The 12567-nt window shown below is 58.7% G+C and overlaps 2 protein-coding genes across 2 annotated transcripts in view; both read right to left on the bottom strand.

Moving 5' to 3' along the window:
• LOC116937995 (serine/threonine-protein kinase mTOR) overlaps positions 1-12567 on the bottom strand; it is a 221813-nt gene that overhangs the window by 27637 nt on the left and 181609 nt on the right.
• Positions 1827-8949, bottom strand: LOC142908176 (serine/threonine-protein kinase mTOR-like). The gene is made up of 6 exons (XM_076058487.1): positions 8772-8949; positions 6982-7116; positions 5593-5767; positions 3825-3960; positions 2019-2237; positions 1827-1839 (listed from the first exon to the last, which is right to left on the bottom strand). The coding sequence occupies exons 1-6, from the start codon at positions 8847-8849 to the stop codon at positions 1827-1829; spliced, it is 756 nt and encodes a 251-aa protein (XP_075914602.1). The 5' UTR covers positions 8850-8949.

Raw genomic sequence — 12567 nt, 5'->3', positions numbered from 1 at the left:
CAGGAGCGAGTGACTGAGTGACTGAGTGAGTGACTGAGTGACTGACTAACTGAGTGACTGACTGACTGAGTGACTGAGCGAGTGACTGACTGAGTGACTGAGTGACTAACTGAGTGACTGACTGAGTGACTGAGTGACTGAGTGACTAACTGAGTGACTGAGTGACTAACTGAGTGACTGAATGACTGAATGACTGAGCGAGTGAGTGAGTGACTGAGTGACTGACTAACTGACTGACTGAGTGACTGACTGACTGAGTGACTGACTGACTGACTGAGTGACTAACTGAGTGACTGAGTGACTAACTGAGTGACTAACTGAGTGACTGACTGACTGACTGAGTGACTGAGCGAGTGACTGAGTGAGCGTCACCTCCGAGCTGGGGCTCTTGAGCCACAGTAACTTGGCGAGATCGTCCCCTGCTGTGTTGTTCACCGCGTGCTCAAACACCTCCACCTTCTGCAGCAGGGTCAGGTGGTCGTAGTCCGGAGCCATCTGACGACGAGACACAGAGACACAGAGAGAGACACGGAGTGAGACACAGAGAGAGAGACAGAGAGAGAGAGAGACACAGAGAGAGAGAGACACAGAGAGAGAGACACAGAGAGAGAGAGAGAGACACAGAGAGACAGAGAGAGAGAGACAGAGAGAGAGAGAGACAGAGAGAGAGACAGAGAGAGAGACACGGAGAGAGAGACACAGAGACACAGAGTGAGAGACAGAGAGAGACACGGAGTGAGACACAGAGAGAGAGACAGAGAGAGACACGGAGACACAGAGACACAGAGAGAGACACACAGAGTGAGAGAGACACAGAGAGAGAGACACGGAGACACAGAGAGAGACACAGAGAGAGAGACACACACAGAGAGAGAAACACAGAGAGACAGAGAGAGAGACAGAGAGAGACACACAGAGAGAGAGACAGGGAGGGAGAGACTCACCCGTCCGCTCACCCGCCTGCCCGACCACTCACCAGCCGACTCACCCACCCACTCACCAGCTCACCTAACGGCCCGCCCACCCACTCACCCACCCACTCACCCACCCACTCACCCACCCACTCACCCGCCCGCTCACCCACTCACCCACCCACTCACCCACCCGCTCACCCACCCGCTCACCCACCCGCCCACTCACTCACCCGCCCACCCACTCACCCGCCCACCCACTCACCCGCTCACTCACTCACTCACCTGTCACTCACCCGCCCACTCACCCACCCACTCACCCACCCACTCACCCACCCGCTCACCCGCCCACCCGCCCACCCACTCACCCGCTCACTCACCCGCAGCATGATGCGGTGTTCAATGTTGAGGAGAATCTTCTTCTTGTCCCGGTAGTCACGGATGAGGGCGTGGAGCGTGTCACAGTGAGGTACCCAGCCAATGAGCCCCGAGTTGGTGGACAGGGGGATCACAGCGTAGCGCTGAATACTGAGCACACGGACACACGCAGAGAGACACGCAGAGAGTGAGACAGAGAGTGAGACACAGAGAGACACAGAGAGAGTGAGACAGAGAGTGAGACAGAGAGTGAGACAGAGAGACACAGAGAGACAGAGTGAGACAGAGAGACACAGAGAGACACAGAGAGACGCAGAGTGAGACAGAGAGAGAGACACAGAGAGAGACACAGAGACACAGAGAGAGACACAGAGAGACAGAGAGAGACACAGAGACACAGAGAGTGAGACAGAGAGAGAGACACAGAGAGAGACAGAGAGACACAGAGACACAGAGCGACACAGAGAGACAGAGAGACACAGAGAGAGTCACAGTGAGGTACCCAGCCAATGAGCCCCGAGTTGGTGGACAGGGGGATCACAGCGTAGCGCTGAATACTGAGCACACGGACACACGCAGAGAGACACGCAGAGAGTGAGACAGAGAGACACAGAGAGACACAGAGAGACACAGAGTGAGACAGAGAGACAGAGAGTGAGACAGAGAGAGACAGAGAGTGAGACAGAGAGAGAGACACAGAGAGACAGAGAGAGAGACAGAGAGTGAGACAGAGAGTGAGACAGAGAGTGAGACAGAGAGACACAGAGAGACGCAGAGTGAGACAGAGAGACAGAGAGTGAGACAGAGAGAGGGAGAGACAGAGAGTGAGACAGAGAGAGACAGAGAGACACAGAGAGAGACAGAGAGACACAGAGAGAGTCACAGTGAGGTACCCAGCCAATGAGCCCCGAGTTGGTGGACAGGGGGATCACAGCGTAGCGCTGAATACTGAGCACAGAGAGACACACGCAGAGAGACACGCAGAGAGTGAGACAGAGAGACACAGAGAGACACAGAGAGAGACAGAGAGACAGAGAGTGAGACAGAGAGTGAGACAGAGAGAGACACAGAGAGAGTGAGACAGAGAGTGAGACAGAGAGTGAGACAGAGAGACACAGAGAGACACAGAGAGACACAGAGAGACAGAGAGTGAGACAGAGAGTGAGACAGAGAGAGACACAGAGAGAGTGAGACAGAGAGTGAGACAGAGAGTGAGACAGAGAGTGAGACAGAGAGTGAGACAGAGAGAGAGACAGAGAGAGACACAGAGAGAGTGAGACAGAGAGTGAGACAGAGAGTGAGACAGAGAGTGAGACAGAGAGAGACACAGAGAGAGTGAGACAGAGAGTGAGACAGAGAGTGAGACAGAGAGTGAGACAGAGAGTGAGACAGAGAGAGAGACAGAGAGACACAGAGAGACACAGAGAGACGCAGAGTGAGACAGAGAGTGAGACAGAGAGTGAGACAGAGAGTGAGACAGAGAGACACAGAGAGACACAGAGAGACACAGAGTGAGACAGAGAGAGAGACAGAGAGTGAGACAGAGAGTGAGACAGAGAGTGAGACAGAGAGACACAGAGAGACACAGAGAGACACAGAGTGAGACAGAGAGAGAGACACAGAGACACAGAGACAGAGAGAGACACAGAAACACAGATAGAGACACAGAGAGACACAGAGAGAGACAGAGAGAGACACAGAAACACAGAGAGAGACACAGAGAGACACAGAGAGACAGAGAGTGAGACACAGAGTGAGACAGAGAGACACAGAGACACAGAGAGACACAGAGTGAGACAGAGAGACACAGAGAGAGACACAGAGAGACACAGAGAGAGACACAGAGAGACACCCAGCCAATGAGCCCCGAGTTGGTGGACAGGGGGATCACAGCGTAGCGCTGAATACTGAGCACACGGACACACGCAGAGAGACACGCAGAGAGACACGCAGAGAGTGAGACAGAGAGACACAGAGAGAGAGACACAGAGAGTGAGACAGAGAGAGAGACAGAGAGACACAGAGAGACACAGACAGACACAGAGAGACACAGAGTGAGACAGAGAGTGAGACAGAGAGACAGAGAGTGAGACAGAGAGTGAGACAGAGAGACACAGAGACACAGAGAGACAGAGAGACACAGAGAGTGAGCGAGCGAGTGGGTGGGTGGGTGAGTGAGTGGGTGAGTGAGTGAGTGAGTGGGTGAGTGAGTGAGTGAGTGGGTGAGTGAGTGAGCGAGTGGGTGGGTGAGTGAGTGAGCGAGCGGGTGAGCGGGTGAGCGGGTGGGTGAGTGAGTGGGTGAGTGAGTGAGCGAGCGGGTGGGTGGGTGAGTGAGCGAGTGGGTGAGTGGGTGAGAGATTGAGTGAGTGAGTGGGTGGGTGGGTGGGTGAGTGAGTGAGTGAGTAAGTGAGTGAGCGAGCGGGTGGGTGGGTGAGTGAGTGAGTGGGTGAGTGAGTGAGCGAGCGGGTGAGCGAGTGAGTGAGTGAGCGAGTGGGTGAGCGGGTGAGTGGCCGACTGACCGACTGACCGACTGACCTCAAGTTCTTTCGCATGGACGCTGGGTCGTTGGCCAGCAGCGTGTTGACCAGGCCGAACAACTGCATGACCCTCTCATCCTGCCTCAAGTCCTCGTGGCCCTTCAGCAGGAACATGAACTCGTGCCCGTTGCTGCCTGCGATGGGGGGGGGCGCGCGCAACAACGGACAAGGCAAAGGTCCCCCAGGCAGCCTCCTGCGCCCACTCTCTCACTCACTCACTCACCCACTCACTCTCTCACCCACTCACCCACTCACTCACCCACTCACTCACTCACCCACCCACTCACCCACCCACTCTCTCACTCACCCACTCACTCTCTCACTCACTCACCCATTCACCCACTCACTCACTCACCCTCTCATTCACTCACTCACTCACCCACTCACTCACTCACCCACTCACTCACTCTCCCACTCACTCACTCTCTCACTCACTCACCCACTCACTCTCTCACTCACTCACTCAATCACCCACCCACCCACCCACTCTCTCACTCACCCACTCACTCTCTTACTCATGCACCCTCTCACCCACTCACTCTCTCACCCACTCACTCTCTCACCCACTCACTCTCTCTCACCCACTATCTCACTCTCTCACTCTCTCATTCACTCACCCACGCTCTCACTCTCTCTCTCACTCACTCACACACTCTCTCACCCACCCTCTCACTCACTCACCCACTCACTCACTCTCTCACCCACTCACTCACTCACTCTCTCACCCACTCTCTCACTCACTCTCTCACCCACTCACTCACTCTCTCACTCTCTCACTCACTCACTCACCCACTCACTCACTCACTCACCCACTCACTCACTCACTCACCCACTCTCTCACTCACCCATGATGGTGAGCTTGCGAGGCCTCTGCTTGGAGGTGATGACTTGCAGGGCCGATGCTATGCTCTCTATTCTCACCACTCACTCACTCATTCACCCTCTCACTCACTCTCTCACTCACTCTCTCACTCACTCTCTCACTCACTCTCTCACCCACTCTCTCACTCACTCACTCACCCACTCTCTCACTCTCTCTCTCACTCACCCACTCACCCACTCTCTCACTCACCCACTCACCCACTCACTCACTCACTCACCCACCCCCCCACGCTCACCCATGATGGTGAGCTTGCGAGGCCTCTGCTTGGAGGTGATGACCTGCAGGGCCGATGCTATGCTCTCTATTCTCACCACTCACTCACTCTCACTCACTCTCTCACTCACTCACTCTCTCACTCACTCACTCACCCACTCACCCACTCTCTCACCCACCCACCCACTCACCCACACACTCACTCACTCTCTCACTCACTCACTCACCCACTCTCTCACTCACCCATGATGGTGAGCTTGCGAGGCCTCTGCTTGGAGGTGATGACCTGCAGGGCCGATGCTATACTCTCTATTCTCACCACTCTCTCACTCACTCACCCTCTCACTCACTCTCTCACTCACTCTCTCACTCACTCACCCACTCTCTCACTCACCCACTCACTCTCTCACTCTCTCTCTCACTCACCCACTCACTCTCTCTCTCACTCACCCACTCACCCACTCACCCACTCTCTCACTCACTCACTCACCCACTCACTCACTCACCCACTCACTCACTCACCCACTCACCCACTCTCTCTCTCACTCACTCACTCACTCTCTCACTCTCTCACTCACCCACTCTCTCACCCACTCACTCACTCTCTCACTCACTCTCTCACTCACTCTCTCACCCACCCACCCACCCACTCACCCACTCTCTCACTCACCCATGATGGTGAGCTTGCGAGGCCTCTGCTTGGAGGTGATGACCTGCAGGGCCGATGCTATGCTCTCTATTCTCACCACCGCCTGATTGGGGTCGTACGTCCCCGGCACGGCCAGCTCCAAGTCACGGCACATGAGCAGCTTGGGGGAGACGTACTGCAGCTCCAGCGAGGTCAGCTGGGGTCACAGGGGTCATTGGAGGTCAGTGGGGGTTCATTGGGGTTCACGGTGTCCGTGTGGGTGGGTGGGGTTCACTGTGGCCGTGTGGGTGGGGTTCACGGTGGCCGTGTGGGTGGGTGTGGGTGGGTGGGTGGGGTTCACTGTGGTAGTGTGGGTGGGGTTCACGGTGTCCGTGTGGGTGGGTGGGGTTCACGGTGGCCGTGTGGGTGGGTGGGGTTCACGGTGGCCGTGTGGGTGGGTGGGGTTCACGGTGGCCATGACGGAGACACTGAGACCTTGGGTTCTAGCCTTTAGTCTGTGTGAGTCTCTCTCTGTGTGAGTCTCTCTCTGTGTGATTCTCTCTCTGTGTGAGTCTCTCTCTGTGAGTCTCTCTCTGTGAGTCTCTCTCTGTGAGTCTCTCTCTGTGAGTCTCTGTGTGAGTGTCTGTGTGAGTGTCTGTGTGAGTCTCTCTCTCTGTGTGAGTCTCTGTGTGAGTCTCTGTGTGAGTCTCTCTGTGAGTCTCTGTGCAAGTATCTCTGTGAGCCTCTCTGTGTGAGTCTCTCTCTCTCTCTCTCTGTGAGAATCTCTGTGAGTCTCTCTCTGTCTGAGTCTCTCTCTGTGAGTCTCTCTCTGTGAGTCTCTCTCTGTGTGAGTCTCTCTCTGTGTGAGTCTCTCTGTGAGTCTCTCTATGTGAGTCTCTCTGTGAGTCTCTCTCTGTGTGAGTCTCTGTGTGAGTCTCTCTGTGCGAGTCTCTCTCTGTCTCTCTGAGTCTCTCTCTGTCTGAGTATCTCTCTGTGAGTCTCTGTGTGAGTCTCTCTGTGAGTCTCTCTCTGTGTGAGTATCTCTGTGAGTCTCTCTCTGTCTGAGTATCTCTGTGAGTCTCTCTCTGTCTGAGTATCTCTCTGTGAGTCTCTGTGTGAGTCTCTCTGTGTGAGTCTCTCTGTGTGAGTCTCTCTGTGAGTCTCTCTGTGAGTCTCTCTCTGTCTGAGTATCTCTGTGAGTCTCTCTCTGTCTGAGTATCTCTCTGTGAGTCTCTGTGTGAGTCTCTCTGTGTGAGTCTCTCTGTGAGTCTCTCTCTGTCTGAGTATCTCTGTGAGTCTCTCTCTGTCTGAGTATCTCTGTGAGTCTCTCTCTGTCTGAGTATCTCTCTGTGAGTCTCTGTGTGAGTCTCTCTGTGTGAGTCTCTCTGTGAGTCTCTCTGTGTGAGTCTCTCGTTCACGTTGGCTGTTCACCTGCGGCAGCTGCTTAGAGATGCGACGGAACACGTGGTAGTAGAGATCCCATGCCTGAGTGAGGTCCTTCTGGTTTCCCGACCTCATGAACTTGCGACACCAGTCCTGGGCCTCCATGAGGTCGCGCCCATAGGCCTACAGAGAGGGCAGGGGGAGAGAGGCACATGGAGGACACTGAACTGAGCCGGACAATTGCATGCAGCGACTCAACCAAACAACCACCCACTCTGTCACTCACCCCCCCACCCTCCCCACCCACACACTCACTCTCTCACCCACACACCCACCCACTCTCTCACCCACCCACTCACCCACCCTCTCACCCACCCACTCACCCACCCACTCACCCACTCTCTCAGCCACCCACTCACCCACCCTCTCACCCACCCACCCCACCCCCGCTCACCCACTCCTTTCACCCACCCTCTCACCCACCCACTCTCTCACCCACCCACCCACCCATTCTCTCACCCACCCACTCACCCACCCTCCACTCACCCACTCACCCACCCACCCACTCACCCACCCACCCACTCACCCACTCACCCACCCACCCACCCACTCTCTCACCCACCCAACCACTCACCCACTCACTCACCCACCCACTCACCCACCCACCCACCAACCCCACCCTCCCACCCATTCACCCACCCACTCTCTCACCCACCAACCCTCCCACCCATTCACCCACCCACCCACTCTCTCACCCACCCACCCACTCTCTCACCCACCCACCCACCCACCCACTCTCCCACCCACCCACCCTCCCTCCCTCCCATTCTCCCACCCACCCACCCACTCACCCACTCCCCCACCCTCCCCACCCACCCACCCACCACCCACCCACCCACCCACTCTCACACCCACCCACCCACCCACTCTCTCACCCACCCACCCACTCTCTCACCCACCCATCCACCCACCCACTCACCCTCCCACCCACCCACCCACTCACCCACCCACCCACTCACCCACCCACCCACCCACTCACCCACCCACCCACTCACCCACCCTCCCACCCACTCCCCACCCACCCACTCACCCACCCACTCACCCACTCCCCCACCCACCCACCCATTCACGCACCCACCCACCCACTCTCTCACCCACCCACCCACCCACTCTCTCACCCACCCACCCACCCACCAACCCACTCTCTCACCCACCCACCCACTCTCTCACGCACCCACCCACCCACGCACCCACCCACCCACTCTCTCACCCACCCACCCACTCTCTCACCCACCCACCCACCCACCAACCCACTCTCTCACCCACGCACCCACTCACCCTCTCACCCACCCTCTCACCCACCCTCTCACCCACCCTCTCACCCACCCTCTCACCCACCCTCTCACCCACTCCCCCACCCACTCACCCACCCACCCACCCACTCACCCACGCACTCTCTCACCCACCCACCCACCAACCCACCCTCCCACCCACCCTCCCACCCATTTACCCACCCACCCACTCTCTCACCCACTCCCCCACCCACCCACCCACTCACCCACCCACCCACTCTCTCACCCACCCACCCACTCTCTCACCCACCCACTCACTCTCTCACCCACCCACTCCCCCACCCACTCACCCAACCACCCACCCACCCACTCCCCCACCCACCCTCCCACCCACCCACCAACTACCCCACCCACCCACTCCCCCACCCACCCACCCACTCACCCACACACCCACCCACTCCCCCACCCTCCCACCCACTCCCCCACCCTTCCACCCACTCACTCACCCACCCACCCACTCCCCCACCCACCCACCCACCCTCCCACCTGGTTGAAGGAGGTCTCTTTGAGAGTCTGTGGACCACGTTCCATCATGCTGTGCAGTGGCTCCAGCACCGTGAACATTCCCCTGACGTTGCGCTCGCCAAAGTAGAGGCGGGAGGCCTCCTCCAGCCCCTCGTGCCACAGCTCGTGCCACAGGATGGCCACGCGAATCAGCTCCTCACTCACCTGGGCGGGGGAGAGGGTGGGTGGGTGAGTGGGTGGGGGAGTGGGTGGGTGGGTGGGTGAGTGGGTGGGTGATAGGATGGGTGAGTGGGTGAGTGGGTGGGTGATAGGATGGGTGAGTGGGTGGGTGAGGGAGTGGGTGGGTGAGAGAGTGGGTGAGTGGGTGGGTGGGTGATAGGATGGGTGAGTGGGTGGGTGAGGGAGTGGGTGAGTGGGTGAGTGGGTGGGTGAGGGAGTTGGTGGGTGGGTGGGTGGGTGAGAGGGTGGGTGAGTGGGTGAGGGAGTGGGTGGGTGAGGGAGTGGGTGGGTGAGTGGGTGGGTGGGTGAGAGGGTGGGTGAGTGAGTGGGTGGTTGAGGGAGTGGGTGGGTGAGTGGGTGGGTGGGTGAGAGGGTGGGTGGGTGAGAGGGTGGGTGAGTTGTTGGGTGAGGGAGTGGGTGGGGTGAGTGGGTGAGAGGGTGGGTGAGTGGGTGGGTGGGTGAGAGGGTGGGTGGGGGAGAGGGTGGGTGGGTGAGAGGGTTGGTGAGTGGGTGGGTGGGGGAGAGGGTGGGTGGGTGAGTGGGTGGGTGAGGGAGTGGGTGGGTGAGTGGGTGGGTGGGTGAGAGGGTGGGTGGGTGAGTGGGTGGGTGGGTGATAGGATGGGTGAGTGGGTGGGTGAGGGAGTGGGTGAGTGGGTGAGTGAGTGGGTGGGTGAGTGGGTGGGTGAGGGAGTGGGTGGGTGAGTGGGTGGGTGGGTGAGAGGGTGGGTGAGGGAGTTGGTGGGTGGGTGGGTGGGTGAGAGGGTGGGTGGGTGAGAGGGTGGGTGGGGGAGAGGGTGGGGGAGAGGGTGGGTGGGTGAGAGGGTGGGTGGGGGAGAGGGTGGGTGGGTGGGGGAGAAGGTGGGTGGGTGGGTGAGAGGGTGGGTGGGTGATAGGATGGGTGAGAGGGTGGGTGAGTGGGTGGGGTGAGAGGGTGGGTGGGTGAGAGGGTGGGTGAGAGGGTGGGTGGGTGGGTGGTGGGTGGGTGAGTGGGTGAGAGGGTGGGTGGGTGAGTGGGTGGGTGAGAGGGTGGGTGAGAGGGTGAGGGAGTGGGTGGGTGAGAGATGAGTGGGTGGGTGGGGGAAGTTGGTGGGTGAGTGGGTGGGTGAGGGAGTTGGTGGGTGGGTGGGTGAGAGGGTGGGTGGGTGGGTGAGAAGGTGGGTGGGTGGGTGAGAGGGTGGGTGAGTGGGTGGGTGGGTGAGTGGGTAGGTGATAGGATGGGTGAGTGGGTGAGGGAGTGGGTGGGTGAGAGAGTGGGTGGGTGGGTGAGAGAGTGGGTGGGTGGGTGGGTGAGAGGGTGGGGTGGGTGAGAGAGTGGGTGAGTGGGTGGGTGAGAGAGTGGGTGGGTGGGTGGGTGAGAGGGTGGGTGGGTGATAGGATGGGTGAGTGGGTGGGTGAGGGAGTGGGTGAGTGGGTGAGTGGGTGAGTGGGTGGGTGAGTGGGTGGGTGATAGGATGGGTGAGTGGGTGGGTGAGGGAGTGGGTGGGTGAGAGAGTGGGTGGGTGAGAGGGTGAGGGAGTGGGTGAGTGAGAGAGTGGGTGAGTGGGTGGGTGGGCGAGGGAGTGGACGAGTGGGTGAGAGGTTGGGTGGGTGGGTGAGGGAGTGGGTGGGTGAGAGGGTGCGAGGGTGGGTGAGTGGGTGGGTGGGTGAGAGGGTGGGTGGGTGGGTGAGAGGGTGGGTGAGTGGGTGAGTGGGTGAGAGGGTGGGTGATAGGATGGGTGAGTGGGTGGGTGAGGGAGTGGGTGAGAGAGTGAGTGGGTGGGTGGGGGAGTTGGTGGGTGAGTGGGTGGGTGAGGGAGTTGGTGGGTGGGTGGGTGGGTGAGAGGGTGGGTGGGTGGGTGAGAGGGTGGGTGGGTGGGTGAGAGGGTGGGTGAGTGGGTGGGTGGGTGAGTGGGTGGGTGATAGGATGGGTGAGTGGGTGGGTGAGGGAGTGGGTGAGTGGGTGGGTGAGTGGGTGAGTGAGTGGGTGGGTGAGAGAGTGAGTGGGTGGGTGGGGGAGTTGGTGGGTGAGTGGGTGGGTGAGGGAGTTGGTGGGTGGGTGGGTGGGTGAGAGGGTGGGTGGGTGGGTGAGAGGGTGGGTGGGTGGGTGAGAGGGTGGGTGAGTGGGTGGGTGGGTGAGTGGGTGGGTGATAGGATGGGTGAGTGGGTGGGTGAGGGAGTGGGTGAGTGGGTGGGTGAGTGGGTGAGTGAGTGGGTGGGTGAGAGAGTGAGTGGGTGGGTGGGGGAGTTGGTGGGTGAGTGGGTGGGTGAGGGAGTTGGTGGGTGGGTGGGTGGGTGAGAGGGTGGGTGGGTGGGTGAGAGGGTGGGTGGGTGAGAGGGTGGGTGAGTGGGTGGGTGGGTGAGTGGGTGGGTGATAGGATGGGTGAGTGGGTGGGTGAGGGAGTGGGTGAGTGGGTGGGTGAGTGGGTGAGTGAGTGGGTGGGTGAGAGAGTGAGTGGGTGGGTGGGGGAGTTGGTGGGTGAGTGGGTGGGTGAGGGAGTTGGTGGGTGGGTGGGTGAGAGGGTGGGTGGGTGGGTGAGAGGGTGGGTGGGGGAGAGGGTGGGTGGGGGAGAGGGTGGGTGGGTGAGAGGGTGGGTGGGGGAGAGGGTGGGTGGGTGGGGGAGAGGGTGGGTGGGAGGGTGAGTGGGTGGGTGGGTGAGTGGGTGGGTGATAGGATGGGTGAGTGGGTGGGTGAGGGAGTGGGTGGGTGAGAGAGTGGGTGGGTGAGAGGGTGAGGGAGTGGGTGAGTGGGTGAGTGAGTGTATGAGTGAGTGTATGAGTGTGTGAGTGAGTGTATGAGTGAGTGAGTGTATGAGTGAGTGAGTGTATGAGTGAATGTATGAGTGAGTGTATGAGTGAGTGCATGAGTGAGTGAGTGTATGAGTGAGTGAATGAGTGAGTGTATGAGTGAGTGAGTGTACGAGTGAGTGAGCGTACGAGTGAGTGAGTGTACGAGTGAGTGAGTGTACAAGTGAGCGAGTGTATGAGTGAGTGAGCGTACGAGTGAGTGAGTGTATGAGCGAGTGAGTGTACGAGTGAGTGAGTGTACAAGTGACCGAGTGAGTGAGTGTACGAGTGAGTGAGTGTACGAGTGAGTGAGTGTACGAGTGAGTGAGTGTACGAGTGAGTGAGTGTACGAGCGAGTGAGTGAGTGTACGAGTGAGTGAGTGTACGAGCGAGTGAGCGAGCGAGTGAGTGAGTGTACGAGTGAGTGAGTGTACAAGTGACCGAGTGAGTGAGTGTACGAGTGAGTGAGTGTATGAGTGAGTGTACGAGTGAGTGTATGAGTGAGTGAGTGTACGAGTGAGTGTATGAGTGAGTGAGTGACCGAGTGAGTGTATGAGTGAGTGAGTGACCGAGTGAGTGAGTGTACGAGTGAGTGTATGAGTGAGTGAGTGTACGAGTGAGTGAGCGTACGAGTGAGTGAGTGTACGAGTGAGTGAGTGAGTGTACGAGTGAGTGAGTGTACAAGTGAGCGAGTGTATGAGTGAGTGAGCGTACGAGTGAGTCAGTGTATGAGCGAGTGAGCCTATGAGTGAGTGAGTGTACGAGTGAGTGAGTGAGTGTACAAGTGACCGAGTGAGTGAGTGTACGAGTGAGGGAGTGTATGAGTGAGTGTATG

Source organism: Petromyzon marinus (assembly GCF_048934315.1).
Source record: "Petromyzon marinus isolate PM22_M1 ecotype Great Lakes invasive population chromosome 75 unlocalized genomic scaffold, UKy_Petmar_22M1.pri1.0 chr75_unloc.4, whole genome shotgun sequence".
Classification (NCBI taxonomy): domain Eukaryota; kingdom Metazoa; phylum Chordata; class Hyperoartia; order Petromyzontiformes; family Petromyzontidae; genus Petromyzon; species Petromyzon marinus.
Note: the sequence above shows the minus strand (reverse complement) of the source record. Positions and strands in the feature narration are given on the sequence as shown.